General features: G+C 40.8%; 1 protein-coding gene across 1 annotated transcript in view; it reads right to left on the bottom strand.

Moving 5' to 3' along the window:
• Positions 1-18,980, bottom strand: part of TRNAU1AP (tRNA selenocysteine 1 associated protein 1) — a 29,135-nt gene extending 10,155 nt beyond the window's left edge. The window contains exons 1-6 of the mRNA XM_049878473.1: positions 18,828-18,980; positions 18,219-18,316; positions 5,050-5,149; positions 4,374-4,426; positions 2,599-2,730; positions 247-366 (exon numbers count right to left, since the gene is read on the bottom strand). Of these exons, the coding sequence (XP_049734430.1) occupies positions 247-366; positions 2,599-2,730; positions 4,374-4,426; positions 5,050-5,149; positions 18,219-18,316; positions 18,828-18,935 (611 nt within the window). The 5' untranslated portion in view covers positions 18,936-18,980. The remainder of the gene's footprint in view (positions 1-246; positions 367-2,598; positions 2,731-4,373; positions 4,427-5,049; positions 5,150-18,218; positions 18,317-18,827) is intronic.
• Between the last annotated feature and the right edge of the window lie 1,041 nt (positions 18,981-20,021).

The following is a 20,021-nucleotide window of genomic DNA, read 5'->3' as shown; positions in this document are numbered from 1 at the left end:
TCACAGCTCTCTCTCTAGCTATAAGCTTCCAGAGGGACGGGGTCATGATTATTAGTTCATCTCCAACCCAGGCACAAAACCTGGCAAACAACAGGCATTCGGCATTTGTGACTTGAACTCAATCTCCCAGCAGCTCCTACCCAGTCTTCTCTAAGTGGATGCCCTAATGATGAGCAAACAGATGAGGAATATCTGGGTGGGGCCAGTCCAGAGGCCTTCTGCTTTCCCTGCTGGCCCAGGACTCACGCTTTGGGGATTGCCACGCTCAGCCGCACTGGTTTAGATCCCAGACCCACTGCTCCTTGGCACTCTGTCAGGGCTCGCTTCTGTTCCAGTTCATCTGTGAATTTCACAAAGCCATAGCCCCTGCAGGAAACAAAACAAAACACCATTTACATCACATTATATTGCATTAAGGGCAGGAATGCTGAGAGGAGAAGGTACTGAGAAGGAAGAGAGAGAGAACATCAAACTACTTGGGAAGAGATAAGCCCCTTCAGTGGGGGTGAGCCACTGAGCAGCGATGGGATTTAAGCATTTGAGACCATGAGATCTACAGGTATTCCCACTTAGGTTCACCATTCTCTTCAACAGCTTCACTGATGGGCTCTTATCTCTTCCCAAATAGCTTCCTCTCCAACCTACTTAAAGAATAACTATTATTACTATCTTTATAAAGTAATAACAGTAACAGTTATAGAAGTTCATTCAGCAAATATTTACAGAGCCTGCCCTGAATGCCAGGTACTATACTAGGCACTGGGATCCAGCAGTCACAAGACAGACAAGGCTCTTCTCTCCTGAACTCATTTTCTAGTTGGGGGATAAATGAATAATAATAAACCAAAAAACAAACCCGCTGCTGTCGAGTCAATTCTGACTCATAGCGACCCCACAGACAGAGTAGAACTGCCCCATACGGTTTCCAAAGACTGCCTGGTGGATCTGAACTGCCGACCTTTTGGTTAGCAGCTGTAGCTCTTAACCATCAGGGTTTCCAAATGAATGACAGCCAACATTTAATGGGCACTTATATCCCTGGCACCATGCTGAGCATTTTACCAGGGTGGTCTCATTGAACTGTCTAACCATTCAATGAAGGTGGTATCTGCTTTTTACTAAACAGGGAACCAAAGTTCAGAGAGGTTCAATAATGCGCCCAAAGTCAATGGTTGAAGCAGGATTCAAATCCAGGTCTGCCAGACTGTCAAAGTCTGAACTTATAATATAATTACTATCTGATCAAGAATGACTTTCTTGAGGTTTTTCTACTTCTGAAGTAGAAAACTTCTAACTACTCTAAAAGGCTCAATAATGACAATTAAAATAGCGAGTACCTACAAAGCATTTTTTATGTGCTTTTTTACTTATGTTACATCATTTAATCCTTACATTAACCCTACGATCAAATACCATTAATAGGCCTTTGTGATGCAGTGAATTGCATTAATGTGGCACTTCTGGTCATGGTCTTGTAACTCCCACAAAATGACTGGATGGTACTATGCAAATGGGGTTCTTGTGGTCCACCAAAGGAATCGGGCAGTTTTGCTAATGTAAATAAGGTGAGTGGAACACTTGTAGGAGACTGGTCAGTTTTGCCATCCCACTAGGCTTAAAGAGAGCCAATCCCAGATGTTGTGGGGTAGGGAGAGCCTCACTACCATCAAGAAGAAGAGCCGGGAGCAGAGCACATCCTCTGGACCTGGGGTCCCTGCGCTGAGAACCTCTTAGACCCAGAAGACAGAGAGAGCTGTAACACCAAAGATGGTGCAAGACAGCGAGAAGTGGTGACAAGCACGTCAGAGTCCAGCGGCAGAGAAAGGTCAGGAGCAGAACCAGGAGACTGATCTGAGATGGCATGGTGGGCTTCTCGGGAGACAGCTGAGTGCCTTCTGGCAGGAGGCTTCCTAGTAGAGTTAGGTGCCTCCAGGCACTTATGGGAGGAGCTAAAGGGCTTTATCATACTTGCCTGAGCAGGGCAAAGGCCAGGCAAAGAGAGAGGGCTGAGAGAGACCTGCTTGCAAGCATGGCCGAGAAGAAGCTGTTCTGACTGAAGAACTGTATCCTGAGTTGTTCCTGTTGCTTCCAAGTTGGTCCTGATTCTGAACTGTAACCTGTTACTTCTCTAACAAACCCCACAATTGTGAGTATGGTGTGTGAGTTGTGTGGCTACTACAATGAATTATCAAACCCAGCAGAGAAGTAGAGAGTGCTGTGGGAGGGATGGCTGTGGTAAGAATTGGTAAATAGGTTGGAGAGTGGAAGTATGTCTGACCTCAACCTCATAAGAATCAGCTTTGAGCTGATGTTGATCTTGATTCTCCTCCCCACCCATGAAGTTAGATGAGGTCTGCAACCACAACATTTTTATAGTCCTGTTCTATAGGTAAGGAAATAGGGTCACAGAGGTTAAGTAACTTCTCAACTTGTCTACTGTCTTACCCTCTAGCCAGTATTGGAGCTGGGATTCAAACCAAACAGTCTGGATCCTGAGCCTGTGCTCTTAACCACCGTGGCCCCTCCACAACACCTCCATCAATGAGAGAAGGATGCTGAGACTAACAAGCTAGGCAACAATAACAGGTAAGGCCTTACTTAGACACGCCTGTCTGGTCCAAAACCACCTTGCCTCCCCGACAGGAGGGGTAGACTTTGACGAAGAATTCATACAGCATGCCATCGTCCACATCTGGGGTCAGGTCCCCCACAAAGAGGGAGTATTCAGGGCTGAGAGGAAAGAACAATACTATTCAGAGACAAAGACCCAAACCTCTGCTGTAAAGAGCTCTTTCAGTCCATTTTAGGTAAACCTCTCCTGAGCCCTCTTAGAGAACAACACATGTGCTGGGTCCTTAACCAGGTTCTAATTTGTATTATTATGGCAGTCCTGGCAGAAGAATTATGGAAGTAGTCCCTGCCCCAAATCCTTCACCCACTGCTAAAAGTCTGTTTAGCTTCAAGTGAGTGCAGATGGGTGATAGATTCTGGTATCACAGATGAGAGAATGGGGTCAGAGGTATGCCTCTGAGAAAAACTAGACAATCTGTATTCATCATGAATTTTTAATTCAAATGTTGAAAGACAGAGAAAATGAGAACTGCGCCCTATCTCCTAAAGACCTAAAGCCTAGCTAAAATGAAATCCCAAATTTCTAGAGCAGGGGTCAGGAAACTTTCTCTGCACAGGACCAGGTAGTAAATATTTCTGTATAGGACCAGACTTTGTGAGGTACATATGGTCTCTGCTGCATATTCTTTGTGTGTTTGTTTTTAAACCTTTTAAAAAGTAAAAACCACTTGTAGCTTGTGGATGATACAAATCAGGCTATAGTTTGCCAATCTCTGCTCTAAGAGATCAATTTTTTTCCAAAAAAACCTAACTTTTATTATTTTCTTATTTCAAGTATGATACATATTCTTTAAATAAAACCAGAATACCAAAAAGCACAAAGAAAAATAGTTACCAAAAACCCTATCACTTAAAGGTAATAACTGTGAACACTTGATAGAAGCTGTTGTCTTTAATCTATGGTTCTTCTTTTGAATTTAAAAAACTGGATATGATTCCTTGCATTTTTGTTTTCAGCCTTTTTTCACTTTTAACATACTACCAATATCCTGACATGTCAGTATTCTGCTACAGCAGAGCCCGTTAATGGAAGTATACCATTCCATCTCATGGGCATACTGTAATTTATTTAACTATTCCCCTATTATAAAATTATTTTAGCTTCCCTCAATTTTGACCATTATAAAGTTATATTCTATTGAACACTTCTTTGCGGTTAATCTTTGTACACATTCAGGAATCAATTCTGAGAAGCAGAATTAGAGGGTCAATGAGCGCAAACCTTTTTAAAGCTTTTGACACATAGTGCCAAACAGCTCCCTGCAATGCTGAATCAATTTTTATTGTTACAGCAGGTCAATGCTACTGGAGAAAACCTCTGTACTGCAGGAAGTGACAGGGTAGAAGGTTGGGGCAGGACCAAAAAAGAGAAGACAGGGCCTTGACGTGGAAGTGGGCCAGGAAAGTCTATCCATTGGATGTGGGAGAGTGTATGCCTTTAGGAGGGAGGCAAAACACATTGCCATCAAGTCAATTCCGACTCATAGCGACCCTACAGGACACAGTAGAACTGCCCTATAGGGTTTCCAAGGAGCAGCTGGTAGATTCGAACTGCTGACCTTTTGGTTAGCAGTCAAATGCTTAACAACTGCACCACCAGGGCTCCAAGGAGGGACACAAGATAGAGCCAAACTGAGCATCCCATCCTCCTCTCTGGCAGAGACAGGCACAGTGATACATCTTGTCTTCTGCCTACTCATTTCCTGAGGCCTGAAGCTTCCCTGAGGCTACTTTGCACTTACCTATTATCTGGTTGTTTCCCATAAGTGGCATAGTTCAGTTTAAAACGTTTTGCCTGGAAATTTAAAAACAAACAAACTAAAACAGAGAAAAGTGTTTCAAGAGTCAAACAATATTTGAAAAAAACTGAAATAAATTACCTTGGCCAAAACATCTCCCCCTCTCTAAGCCTCAGCTTTTTCTCCTGTTTAAAATGAGGGGGTTGCACGGATGACCGCTAAGGGCACTGCCAGCTCCATGATTCTATGAGCCCGGTGTGCCAGCCTGGTGCAGCGGTAAGCTAAGTAACTGTGGGAAGAGCAGAATGTAACTCTCTTGAAACGTGTCCTCACTGCTGCCAGCCTGTTCTAGTTTCTCAAACAGGCAAGAGATCTAGGTTTTCAAGTCTTCCATTAAGGGAGGCAGTGATGCAGAGTGGAAAGGGCATGGACTTTGGAGGCAAACAATCTTCAGTTTGAATTCTGGCTCTGCCACTTACTACCTGTGTGGCCTTGGGCAAGTTATTTCACTTCCCTGAGCTTCAGTTTCCTGGTCTGTCAAATAAAGATAACAATGCCTACTGTACAGGGTTGTTATAAGATCACATCAAATGATATAAGTATACAGCAGGTATTCAACAGATGGCAGTTACTAAAGACAATAAAAATGGCAACATCATCATTATCTAAATGTCCTTACAGGTGTGGCTCCTGGAAGGGGTTTCCCATTAATTTTATGCAAACACTTCTCAGCTGTAGCCAAATCTGCAAATTCTACAAAGCAGTAGCCAGCTGGAATCCTAGAAAGAAAGCAAACAAAAAAAAAGAATGGTTAAAGATACCTGATAACAGACTGAGTCTTGGCCTGAGGGGAGGGAGAAACGGTATTCTAGTAAGAGCCCATACTATTTTTGTTCCCTTCCAAATTCCAGGTCAGGACTAACTTACAAACCTGAGTATAAGGACTGCCAATCTGGGCCAGCCCCAGACTCATTCAGCAAACATTTATTTATGTACTGCATCACCTATGAAGTACTCTTGCCAAAAATGTTTAATGCTATCCAGTCAAGCCTTTAGACCTAACTTCCAGCTTGTAGTAAATACTGGGGATGGAAGAACAAGTTAAACATCACCATGAGGAAACAAATTCAGAATATAGGACCTTATGTAGGATAACTAGCCTCCTTCCCTTTTCAAAAAGTCAATGCTATGAGAAAAGGAAGGGGTGGGCTTTTCTACATTAAAAAACACTTAAAAGAACTAAATGCAATACAGGAGCCCTGATTGGACACTTAAAAAAAAAAAACTATAAGGTATTCTGAGGACAATTATAAAAATTTAAATGTACATTGGCTATTACATTGTATTAAGGAATTGTTAATTTCATTCAGTGCGATATAGGCATTATGGTTATACAAAAGCATGTCCAGTCTTTTGGTGGTATGCACTGAAATATTTAGCAATGAAGTATCATAATGCCTGCAGTTTTACTTTGATATGGTTCAGCCAAAAGAAATGTATATATATAAATATGCATACATAGATAGAAAAGAAAAAAAAAATGGTGTAATCTAAAAATTATTAAAATTAGATGGTGGCCATATAACTGTTCATTGCACTACTCTTTCTAGTTTTGTTTGAAAATTTTCATGATTAAAAAAAATTTTTTGAGCATCTACCATGTGCCATGGAGCCCTGGTGGCACTGTGGTTAAGAGCTACAGCTGCTACCCAAAAGGCTGGCATTTTAAATCCACCAGGCACTCCTTGGAAACCCTATGGGGCAGTTCTACTCTGTCCCACAGGGTCACTATTAGTTGGAATTGACTTGACAGAGACAGGTTTGGTTTTTTTAAAATTTTTTTTACCATGTGCCAGGCTATGACTCACAGTTAAAGAACATGGTTATTCTCCTCAAGAAAATCATAATTTCATGAGGCAGACAAAGTATACTCGTGGACCTTACCTAATTGGGGGGTGTCTGTAACATTCTCGGCATTTTATTTTTTAATTTTATTTATTTGTTGTTGTTGTTGAGTTATACACAGCAGAACATACATCAAATCAGCAGTTTCTATTTGTACATTTTTCCAGTTGTGCAACCATTCTCACCCTCCTTTTCTAAGTCGTTCCTCCCCTATTAACATAAATTCAGTGCCCCCTAAGTTTCTTATCCAATCTTTCAAGTTGCTGTCATCAATTTGATCCCATATATACAGTTCTTAAAAGAGCATAATGCTCAAGGAAGACATTCTTTACTAGTTGAGCAAAACTATTGTTTGGTTTTAAGAACACTTCCAGGGATATTTTTGGTTTAAGGTTTAAAGATTATCTCGACAATAGTTTCAGGGATTCACCTACCCTCCATGGCTGCAGAAAATGTGGATTCCATGAGAATCTGAAATTCTTTTCTGCATTTTCCCCATTTTGGTCAGGATTCTTCTGCAGAATCTCTGATTGAAATGTTCAGTAATGGTAGCTGGGCACCATTCAGTTTTTCTGGTCTCATGGCAAAGGAGGCAGCTGTTCATGGAGGATAATTGGCCACACATGCCATTTCCTCCTATTCCTGACTCTCCTTTCTCTGTTGCTCCAGGCGAATAGAGATCAATTGTGCCTTGGATGACCACTTGCAAGCTTTTAAGACCCCAGGAACTATACAACAAACTAGGAGGTAGAACAGAAGCACTAAACACGTTATTAGACCAATTAAGGTATGTTCCATGAAACCATGACCCTAAACCTCCAAGCCAAGGAACTAAATACCAAGAGATGTTTGGTTGTACATAGCAGCCTCACAGCAGCAACTCTTTTTTTTCTTTTTGTGGTTAGTATTGTAAATATGTCTATCACATAACTTTTTTTTTCTAATTTTTTAAATTGTACTTCAGATGAAGGTTTACAGAGCAAACTAGTTTCTCATTAAACAATACACATATTGTTTTGTGACACTGGCTGCCAACCCCATGACATGTCAACACTTTTCCCTTCTTGACCTTGGGTTCCCCACTGCCAGCTTTCTTGTCCCCTCCTGCCTTCTCATCCATGCCCCTGGGCTGGTGTGCCCATTCATTTACTCTCATTTTGTTTTATGGGCCTGTCTAATCTTTGGCTGAAGGGTGAACCGCAGGAGTGACTTCATTTCTGAACTATAAGGGTGTCTGGGGGCCATACTCTCAGGGTTTTTCCAGTCTCTGTCAGACCAGTAAGTCTTTTTTTTTTTTTTGTGAGTTAGAATTTTGTCCTACATTTTTCTCCAGCTATATCTGGGACCCTCTATTGTGATTCATGTCAGAGCCGTCAGTGGTGGTAGCCAGGCACCATCTAGTTTTGCTGGACTCAGTCTGGTGGAGGCTGTGGTGGTTGTGATCCATTAGTCCTTTGGACTAATCCTTCCCTTGTGTCTTTGGTTTTCTTCATCCGCCCTTGCTCCAGGTACGATAAGACCAGAGGCGTATCTTAGACAGCCACTTATAAGCTTTTAAGACCCCAGATGCTACTCACCAAAGTAGAATGTAGAACATTTTCTTTATAAGCTATATTATGCCAATTGAGCTACATATTCCCCAAGACCATGGTCCCCACAGCCCTGAGCCCAATAATTTGGTCCCTCAGGGAGTTTGGATGTATCTATGGAGCTTCCATGACCTTGCCTCGGACAACCTGTGCTGCTTTCCCCAGTATTGTGTACTGTACTGTCTTGCCCTTCACCAAAGTTACCACTTACCTATTGTCTATTTAGCGTTTACCCCCTCAACCCTCCCCTCCCTTGTAACCATCAAAGATTGTTTATTTTTGGTCTATCACACTTTTGCCAATTTAACTTTTTATAGGTATACAACTCATTGAGAACAATTAAAATAATCAGCTGTGCAACTCTACCCTTAATCAGTGCAATTTTTCCATCACCATAAACCAAAACTCAGTACTCCATAAGGAATAAATCTCCCTTTTTCCCATCCCTCCCACCACTGGTAACCACCAATGAACTATGGATATTTTTATGTTAAAAAAAAAAAAGGTCTTTTTATATAACTGAGGTCATACAATTTGTCCTTCTGTGATTGATTTATTTCACTCAGCATAATGTCTTCAAGCTCCATCCATATTGTAGCACGTACCAAGACTTCATTTCTACTACTGGTTGAATAGTATTCCATTGTATGTATGTACCACGTTTTGTTTATCTATTCATCCGCTGATGAACATTTAGGTTGTTTCTACCTTTTGGCTGTTGTGAATAGTCCAGCATTCTATTTCTGAAAGCATCACTAAGAAATCTAAGTAGGAGGATGTGGCTATACCCTATGGCATCCCTTCCTACTGACAGATGTATATTGAAAGCAGTCAATTTACCCTTAAGACCACTGATAAGGTAGTATTTGGAATTACTACTTTAGATCCTCAGTTCGAGTAGCCTGATGGACACACAGCCACAAAGTGGATGGGAAGCAGGAGTGCCTGAGCCTAGGGATCACAAAACAGAGTCTATGAACTCCATAAGGGATTGTTGATGCAACAAAGGATGATGGGCCATCTGTGCTAGACACTTAAAGCCCACAGATGTTAAGTCCACTGCCATAAGAGCTGATTATTTTCAAGCATTCACTATGGGCCACGCACTAAGCTAGCCACTTCACATGCAACGTCCTCACAATAACTATGAGGCAAATACAACCATTACTTCAACTTTATATATGAGCAGGTTGAGGCTCAGCAGCATTATACAATATGTCTCGAATCACATAGCTGGTATATGTCAAAGGTTGGATCTGAATCCAGGACAGTCTGATTACATTCTTCCAACCTGCCAACACTTTATCATGAAAAATTTCAAACTTAAAGAACATGTGAAAGAACTCTACAGTAAATATTCATATACTCACTGCCTGTAATAAATATTCTATTATATTTATGACATAACTATCCATCTAGCATCTTTTTCTTTTCTTTTTTCAAACTAAAGTAAGTTGTAGATATCAGTACACTTCCCTGAATTACTTTGGCATACATTCGATATCTGTTTACAATTAAGAAAAAGTTTTACCTTTTGAGGTAAAATTTAAATACATTAAAATGGACAAATCTTATGTGTACCATGCAGAGTTCCAACAGACCCGTGCAGCCTAAACCCCTATCAACCTACAGAACATCACCGTTGCCCTAGAAAGTATCCTCATGCTCCGTCCCAATAAATTCCTGCCCACATTCTTGTAAAGACAACTACTGTTCTGAGTTATTTTCACCACAGGTTAGTTTTATCTAGAATTTCAAATAAATGGAATCATACAGTAAGGCTTTTTTCACTCAGTCTAATGTTTCTGAGATTCATTCATGTTGTTGCTGAATCAATAGTCTGTTCCTTTTTATAGCTGAGTAGTATTCCATTGCATGAATATACTATTATTTGTTTATCCATTCACCTATTCATGGATACCTGGGCTATTTCCAGCTTTTGGCTATTGGGAATTAAGTTGCTATGAACTTTCAAGTCTTTTTTGCGGACACTATGTTTTCATTTCTCTTGGATAAATACCCAGGACTGGTGACATGACGAGAGAGCTTCAAAGACACCAAAAATCAAAGTAGATCACAGGACCAGCCTATTTTGGCATACCACAACAAAATAAAACAAGAAGCTATAACATAGAACATAATATGGAACATATATATATTATAAATAAATATAATAACTTATTGATGGCTCAGAGACAACAGTCAATATCAAATCACATAAAGAGGCAGACCATGATGGCTTCAGCAAACAACCAAAACAAAGAACTAAGAAACCTCGCAGAGGAAGAGAATCCTTGGAATTACTGGAAGTAGAATTCAGAAGATTAATATACAGAGGTCCTCAAGAGATCAGGAAGGAGACAAGGCAAAATGCAGACAAAGCCAAGGAACACACAGACAAAGCAACTAAGGAACTGAAGGTTATACAAAAGCATAATGACAAATGTAACAGGCTGTAAGAATCCACAGAGAGACAGCAATCAGAAATCCAAAAGATTAACACTAAAATTTCAGAATTAGAAAACACAATAAAAGTCACAGGAGCAGAATTGAGGCAACGGAAGTCAGAATTAGTGAAGATGAGGATAAAGCACTTGACACCAACTTAATTGAGGAAAAATCAGGTAAAAGAACTAAAAAAAATGAAGAAACTCTAATTATGTGGGACGCTATCCAGAGGAATAACCTACGAGTGATTAGAGTACCAGAACAGGGGTGAATAACAGAAAACACAGAGAGAATAGTTGAGTATTTGTTGGCAGAAAATTTCCCTGATATCGTGAAAGATGAGAAGATAGCTATCCAAGAAGCTCATAGAACCCCACACAAGACAGGTCCCAAAGAAAGTCACCAGGACATTATAATCAAACTTGTCAAAACCAAAGATAACGAGAATTTTAAGAGCTGCAAGGGATAAACAAAAAGTCATCTACAGAAGAGAGTCAGTAAGACTAAGTTCTGACTACTTAGCAGAAACCATGCAGGCAAGAAGGGAATGAGATGACATATATAAAGCATTGAAGGAAAAAAAATTGCCAGCCAAGAATTATATATCCAGCAAAACTGTCCTCAAATATGATGGCTAAATGAGGGCATTTCCAGATAAACAGAGTTTAGGAAATTTGTAAAAACCAAACCAAAATTAAAAGAAATACTAAAGGGGGTCCTCCAGTTAGAAAACCAATATCAGATAACAACCCAAGACTAGAACACAGGACAGAACAACCAGATAGGGAAATCATAAAAATAAATCAAAGCTAAAACACTAATAGGGAAACAGACGTCAATATGAAAAAGATGACAACATTAAAACAAAACACAAAAAGGGAATAAATAATGTAGTCATAGAACTTGCATAAAGAGAGGAAGTCAAGGTGATAACAAGCAGTAAGAGACTGGTTTAAACTTAGAAAAATAGAGGTAAATATTAAGATAACCACAAAAGAAACTAACAATCCTACACACCAAAATAAAAAACAAGAAAAACATAAAGACTCAGGAAATACAAAATCGACAACAGTGAAAAAGATGAAGAGAAAATACATAAAGAAAAACTCAGCGCAGAAAATTAAGTGGAACAGGAAACTGTCAACAACACACACACACCAAAAAAAAAAACACATCAAAATGACAGCACTAAAGTCATACCACCTATCAATAATTACACTGAATATAAATGGACTAAATGCACCAATAAAGAGACAGAGTGGCAGAGTGGATTAAAAAAAAAAAAAAAACACGATCCATCTATATGCTACCTGCAAGAGACACACCTTAGACTCAAAGACACAAACAAACTAAAACTGAAAGGATGGGAAAAATATATATCAAGGAAACAACAACCAAAAAAGAGAAGAAGTGGCAATATTAATCTCTGAAAAAATAGACTTTAAAGCAAAACTTACCACAAAGGATAAGGATGGACGCTATATAATGATTAAAGGGTTGATATACCAGGAGGACATAACCATAATAAATATTTATACACCCAATGACAGGCTCCAAAATACATAAAACAAACTCTAATAGCCTTGAAAAGAGAAACAGACAGCTCCACAATAACAGGAGGAGACTTCAACACACCATCTTCAGTGAAAGACAGAACATCCAGGAAGAAGCTCGATAAAGATGCGGAAGATCTAAATGCCACAACCAACTTGATCTCACGGACATATACAGAACACTTCCACCCAACAGCAGCCAAGTATGCTTTCTTTTCCAACATACATGGAACGTTCTCCAGAATAGACCACATATTAGATCACAAAGCAAGCCTTAAGAGAATTCAAAACACCAAAATATTACAAAGCCTCTTTTCTGACCATAAAACCATAAAAGTAGAAATCAGTAACAGAAAAAGCAAGGAAAAAATTCAAATACATGGAAATTGAACAACACCTTGGTCAAAAACTCCTGGGTTGTAGAAGAAATTAAGGATGGAATGAAGAAATTCATAGGCTCCAATGAGAATGAAAACACACTGTACCAGAACCTTTGGGACACAGCAAAAGCAGTGCTCAGAGGTCAATTTATAGCAATAACTGCACACATCCAAAAAGATGAAACAGCCAAAATCAAAACATTAACCCTACAACTCAAACAAATGCAAAAAGAGCAGCAAAAGAAGTCCTCAGGCACTAGAAGAAAGGAAATAATAAGAGAGCAGAATTAAATGAAATAGAGAATAGAAAAACAATTGAAAGAGTTAACAAGACCAAAAGCTGCTTCTTTGAAAAGATCAACAAAATCGATAAACCATTGGCCAAACTGACAAAAGAAAAACAGGAGAGGAAGCAAATAATCTGAATAAGAAATAAGAAGGGCAATATCACAAAAGACCCAATTGAAATCGAAAGGATTATAACAGAATACTATTAAAAATTGTACTCTAACAAATTTGAAAATCTAGAAGAAATACACAAATTTCTGGAAACACACTACATACCTAAACTAACACAAACAGAGGTAGAAAAACTAAATAAACCTATAACAAAAGAAGAGATTGAAAAGGTAATTAAAAAACTCCCAACACAATAAAGCCCAGGCCCTGATCGGTTCACTGGAGAATGTACCAAACTTTCAGAGAAGGGTTAACGCCATTGCTACTAAAGGTATTTGAGAGCATAGGAAAAGATGGAATACTCCCAAACTCATTCTATGAAGCCTTGATTCCAAAACCAGGTAAAAAAAAAAAAAAAAGACACCACAAAAAAAGAAAATCACAGACCGATATCCCTCACGAACATAGATGCAAAAATCCTCAACAAAATTCTAGCCAATAGAATTCGACAACATATCAAAAAGATAATTCATCATAACCAGATGGGATTCATACCAGGTATGGAAGGATGGTTCAACATTAGAAAAACAATGTAATCCATCACATAACTAAAACAAAAGACAAGAACCATATGATCTTATCAATTGATGCAGAAAAGGCATTTGACAAAGTTCAACAAGCATTCATGATAAAAACTCTCAGCAAGATAGGAACAGAAGGGAAATTCCTCAACATAATAAAGAACATTTATACAAAGTCAACAGCCAACATCTTCCTAAATGGAGAGAGTCTGAAAGCATTCCCCTTGAGAACGGGAACCAGACCAGGATGCCCTTTATCACCACTCTTATTCAACATTGTGCTGGAGGTCCTAGCCAGGGCAATTAGGCTAGAAAAAGAAATAAAGGGCACCCAAATTGGTAAGGAAGAAGTAAAAGTATTTCTATTTGCAGATAATATGATCTTATACACAGAAAGCCCCAAAGAATCCAGAAGAAAACTATTGGAACTAATAGAAGATTTCAGCAAAATTTGAGGATACAAGATAAACATACAAAAATCAGTTGGATTTCCCTACACCAACAAAGAGAACTTCAAAGAGGAAATCACCAAATCAATACCATATACAATAGTCCCCAAGAAGATAAAATACCTAGGAATAAATCTAACCAGAGATGTAAAAGACCTAACTATACAAAGAAAACTACAAGATACTACTTCCAGAAACCAAAAGAGGCCTAGAGATCCTAATCCAAATTCCAATGGCATTTTTTAATGAGATGCAGAAACAAATCAGCTTCATATGGTAAGGGAAGGGGCCCCAAATAATTAATGCATTACTCAAGAAGAATAAAGTGGGAGGCCTCATACTACCTGATTTTAGAACTCATTATCTGCCACAGTAATCAAAACAGCCTGGTACAACAACACATACATAGACCAATGGAGCAGAATTGAGAATCCAGGCTTCAATTCATTCACCTATGTGCAGCTGATACCTGACAAAGGCCCAAAGTCAGTTAAATGCGGGCAAGACAGTCTCTTTAAGAAATGGTGCTGCAAAAAAATGAAACAAGACCCATACCTCACACCATGCACAAAAACAAACTCAAAATGGATCAAAGACCTAAATATAAAATCTAAAATGATAAGGATCATGGAAGAAAAAATAGGGACAATGCTAGAAGCCCTAATATGTGGCATAAACAGAATACAAAACATCACTAACAATGCACAAACACCAGAAGAGAAACTAGACAACTGGGAGCTCCTAAAAATCGAACGCTTATGCTCATCAAAAAACTTTATCAAAAGAGTAAAAAGACAATTAAAGACTGGGAAAATAATTTTGGCTATGACAAATCCGATCAGTGTCTAATAAAATCTACAAGATACCGCAAAACCTCAACAACAAAAAGACAACCCAATTAAAATGGGCAAAGGATATGAACATGCACTTAACCAAAGCAGACATTCAGGTGGCAACCAGATACACGAGGAAATGCTCACAATCATTAGCCATTAGAGAAATGCAAATCAAAACTAAAATGAGATACCACCTCACCCCAACAAGGCTAGCATTAATCCAAAAAACACAAAATAATAAATGTAGGAGAGGTTGTGGAGAGTCTGGAACACTTATACACTACTGGTAAGAATGCAAAATGGTACAATCACTTTGGAAATCAATTCGGCGCTCCCTTAAAAAGCCAGAAATAGAAGTATCATACAATCCAGCAATCCTACTCCTTGGAATATATCCTCGAGAAATAAGAGCCATCAGATGAATAGATATATGCACATACATGTTCACTGCAGCACTGTTCACAGTAGCAAAAAGATGGCAACAACCTAGGTGTTCATCACCAGACAAATAGATAAACAAATTATGGTATATTCACACAATGGAATACTACACAATAAAGAAAAATGATGAATCGGCGAAACATCTCATAACACAGATGAATCTGGAAGACGTTATGCTGAGTGAAATTGGTCAGTTGCAAAAGGACAAATATGGTATAAGACCACTATTATAAGAACTCAAGAAAAGGTTTAAACACAGGAGAAAACATTATTTGATAGTTACAAGGGTGGGGGGGGTGAGGGAGAGGTGAATTTGCTAACTAGATAGACGTGAATTATCGTAGGTGAAGGAAAGGACAACACACAATATAAGGGAAGTCAGCACAGCTGGACTAAACCAAAAGCTAAGAAGTTTCCTGAACACACCAAACACTTCAAGGGACAGAGCAGCAGGGGTGGGGGTCTGGAAACCATGGTTTCGGGGGACATCTAACATAACAAAGTTTATTAAGAAAATGTTCTGCATTCCACTTTGGTGAGTGGCATCTGGGGTCTTAAAAGCTAGCAAGCAGCCATCTAAGATGCATCAATTGTTCCCAACCCACCTGGAGCAAAGACACAAAGAAAATATTAACCCCAGAAACAAAAAGAGTCACAAACTGGAGACTCCATCAGCCCAAGACCAGAAAAACCAGATGGTACTTGGCTACCACCAACGACCACCCTGACAAGGAACACAACAGAGAGTCCCTGACGGAGCAGGAGAAAAGTGGGGTGCAGAACTCAAATGCATGTAAAAAGATCAGACTTAATGGTCTAAGACTGGAGGAACCCCAGAAGACACGGCCCCCATACTCTCTGTTAACCCAGAGCTGAAACCATTCCCGAAGGCCACTCTTAAGACAAAGATTAGCCTGGACTATAAGACATAAAATGATACTTGTGAGGACTGTGCTTCTTAGTTCAGGTAGATACATGAGGCTAAATGGGCAGCTCCTGTCTGGAGGTGCAATGAGAAGGCAGAGAGGGATAGGAGCTGGTTGAACGCACATGGGAAATCTGGGGTGGAAAGATGGATCGTGCTGTCACATTATAGAGATAGCAACTAGGGTCATGTAACAATGTGTGTATAAATTTTTGTATGAGAAACTAACCTGAGCTGTAAACTTTCACCTAAAGCACAACTAGAAAAAAAAAGATTAAAACGTGAGGACCTATGCCAGTGTTTTTAAAAGTAGAAAGTGTTAAAGAATGAATTTTCATGCCAGTAGCTGATTATGTGGGGTTTTCTGTCTATAAAAGCAGGAGGAGAAACATTTAGGCCTGCCTGATCTACCAGCCAGAAAATTCATCCCTAGGTAATGGGGTTTTGATGCACAAAGTGCCTGTTCACCAAAGAGTCATGAAGTTGGCCACACATCACATCTCTCATCTCTATTTTTAAACCATCTCATGTTTTAACAAGCAGCGTTTAGAAGAGTGCCTGGCACAGGGGTAGATAATAAATATTTAAGTCAAATTGGTAAAGAATCCTCTTATTTCTAACCAGAACCCTAAGGGAAACTAAGATTCCAAAGAGAAAGAAGAATCTGGGAGGCAAAAGAACACCACCATCTAAAGATATTCTACATTATGTTTTGTTTACTTATGTCTTGTCTGACTCTCCCATCAGAATGTAGTAAGCTCCATGAGAGCAGGGACTATGTCTGCCTTGTGTCAGTCATGAATCAGAGGAATGTCAAACAGTAGCGGGTAGTTGTCGTGTGCTGTCGAGTCGATTCCAACTCACAGGGACCTACAGGATAGAGTAGAACTGCCTCATAGGGTTTTCTTGGCAGTAATCTTTATAGGAACAGATAGTCGACAGGTCTTTTCTCCTGCAAACCCAGAGCTACAGGTGGGTTCAAACTGCTAACCTTTTGGTTAGCAACTGAGTGCTTAACCACTGCACCACCAGGACTCCTTAGCAAGTAATAGTCTCTATTTTTTTTTTTTTTTTTTAATGAATGGCATAATAGTTAAGGGCACTTAGGAACTTTGAGGACAGGCTTGGGTTTGAGCTTTAACTTGTCACTTAATAGCTATGTAACTTTAAAACATTGTTAACCTCTAAAAACAGTACTATTAAACTAATAATAATATTTAGCACAGAGGTTTTTGTGATGACTTAAAAAAATAATGAATGTAAAGTGTTTATTACCTAGCAGATCACAATATGCTAGGCACAGTTCTAAAAGCTGAGTGTGAATTAATTTATTTAATCCTCACCATAACTCTATGAGATTAAAAAAAACAGTTGCCCTGGAGTTGATTCTGACTCATGGTAACCCCATGTGTTTTAGAGTAGAACTGCACTCCACATGGCTTTCAGTGGCTATGATCTTTCAGAAGCACAGTGCCAGGCCTTTCTTCCAGTGGGATCACTAGGGTTGGTGTCACTCAGTGTGGTAGTGCAACGGTGTTACCCCCCAAGCTTAGTATCACAATATTGTATCTAAAACACCAGAAAATTTGAAGAAATTAGCTACTATAAAGACACCAGCAGCAATGAAAACAACAGCTCATGCTTGCAGTGCGTGCAGATGAAACCACTGATTCAAGTGTCATTGTAACTGCGTAATAATGACAGCTCTGACAAGAGTGCATTGGAAGGTTGAAAAAATATTAGCATAGAGTTTTGGGCTTGTAGGTATATTGATACATGTAAGCTGGGCTTACAAAAAATGTTCATGTTGTTATAAATAACTACAGGGGATATATTTATAAAAATAATAAGTTTCTGCCGAAACACTACACAACAATTTTACAATCATTTTGGTGTCACCCCCCGATAGTATCGCCCAGTACTGTCTGCACCTTCTGCACCCCTCTAGTGACACCCACTGCTTTCTTCCAAGGTACCTCTGGGTGCATGTAAATTGTCAACATTTCAGCTAGTAGCTTAACCATGCCACCCAGAAACCCCTGAGGTTACAATAACATCCCGTTTTTACAGTCAAGGTAAATGAGACAGAGAGGTTAAGTAACTTGCCCAAGGTCACACAGCAGAAATAACTTTCAAATTCGGCTTGGTTCTAGTCTTGTCCTTAAGCAACAGGCTATACTTCCTCTCAATAAGCCTTCAAAATGTTAGTTTTTTATAAAATTATAATAATTGTTATTAGGTGTGGTGAGAAGCCATGCCACTACCATGTTTACATTCTCCTGAGTGATACTTGTAGCACAATCCATTAAGGGGGACCGAGAAGGTGGAAGGAGAGAACATACCCAGTGAGGCGGTTTCGGATAATTTTGACGCTCACGACAGTCTCCCCCATGGTGGCAAAGGCTCTGGAGATGAAGTTCTCATCCATGTAGGGCTCCAGCTGCGGGAAAACAAGAGCAGAGCGGTTCAGGCCAACATCCCAGCTCCCCATTCGCGACTCCCCTACCCCTCAACCCAGAGTTGGCTACACGCTGCTGGAGGGTGGAGGTGCGTCCATCTGCAGAGTGGCTGAACCCTACGTTGCGCGTCTACAACTCCTTTCCTTCAAACTCGCTCCCATTTAGGACGCCTCGCCCTCGGACCTAGGGAACACCATCCCTCCAGTCCTAGGACCACGGCGCTCCTCGATTCTTAAGATTCCTCCCATTCTATACCCCCAAAAACCTCTCTTTCCCTCTCATGCACGCAGGTGGGGCCCCAGGACGCCTCCCCGCAAACTCAGCTCCTTTCCTTAAATGCTAGGACCCGCTTCTCTGTCACCAGAAGGAACACCCTCCCCTCCATTCGCTTCCACCGTTGTTGGATCTGAAGACTCCTCCCCCTCAGAACCTTTGTCTCTCACAACCCTGAGATTCTTGCTCCTCGAACCCGGGGAGGCCGCCCTCACTTACATCCCCCATCCACAGGCTGGCCGCCATGCCCGCACCGGGGCCGGGACTTTGCGGGCCGTAAAAGCCAGCGCCGGCGCCAGTCCGCGCTCCGAAACCGCCACGGAGCATGCGCCTGCTACGCCTTCTGCGCACGCTCCGAAGCCAGCGGCCGGGGGCGGGGCTGTGTGGTCCGCTCCGGCTTTTTCCTGTGTCCCTGCAGGGCTTGGAGCGTCCGGAAAGCCGGGAGCGGAACGCGGACTGGGGGTCCCAGGGACGGAACGGAACAGGGAGCGTCTTGCGCGGGCCGTGTGGCCGAACTTCTCAGGTTTTACTCGGTCTCTTTCTGCCTTTCTATACACAGCGTATTTAAAACACACACAAATATATATACAAAATTACGAAAATATGTGCCTGTTTTAAGAAATTGCGAACATAAGCACATTTAAAAATAAATAAAAGCGAAAGCCTCCACTCCCACCTTTCGGGATCTAACCTGTGGGACCTTGGACAAGCCATTGCTCCGCCCTAGCTCTCCCCCCCGCCCCCCCCCCCCCCCCCGCCAACAAACCCTGATTTTCCCACTCTGCAAGACTGGAGATTTGTTGAAGCGAGGTTGGGACAACCTTGTTATCTCAACGACCCAGCAGTCCCCAAGTCCTGTCACTATACCTCCTAAAACAAAAATCAAAAACCCGTTGCATTCGAGTCAAATTCCGACTCATAGTGACCCTACAGGACAGAGCAGAACTGCCCCACAGGGTTTCCAAAGAGCAGCTGGTGCATTCGAACTGCCTACCTTTTGGTTAGCAGCTGAGTTCTTAACCACTGCCTCACCAGGGCTCCTAATATCCATTAAATCCTTCAACCTCTTTCCAGCCCTACTCCCACCACCCTAGACCAACCTGCCAGGAGCTCTAACCTGTCCAAGAACAGACCTTCACACAGCAGACCCTTAGTAAACATGGCTAGGACGACTAGCTAATTCCGACACCTTAGTTTTGAGAATCCCTAGGCCTCAGTCTCATTTTAGTGCTCATTTCTCACAGTGAGAAGCTTCTATCGCTGACAGGTCATCTGACAGTGAAGCTTGCTCCAAGTGCGTGAAGGGCCACTAAGGCGCTTCCTTACCTGCCTGTAAATCCTAAACTTAGGGTGAATCCACAAACCTATCAGCCTGAAAACAGAGGCCCAACCACGAGTTGCCAAATTTCCAGC

Source organism: Elephas maximus, chromosome 3 (assembly GCF_024166365.1).
Source record: "Elephas maximus indicus isolate mEleMax1 chromosome 3, mEleMax1 primary haplotype, whole genome shotgun sequence".
Lineage (NCBI taxonomy): Eukaryota > Metazoa > Chordata > Mammalia > Proboscidea > Elephantidae > Elephas > Elephas maximus.
This window is presented reverse-complemented; position numbering and strand designations above follow the sequence as displayed.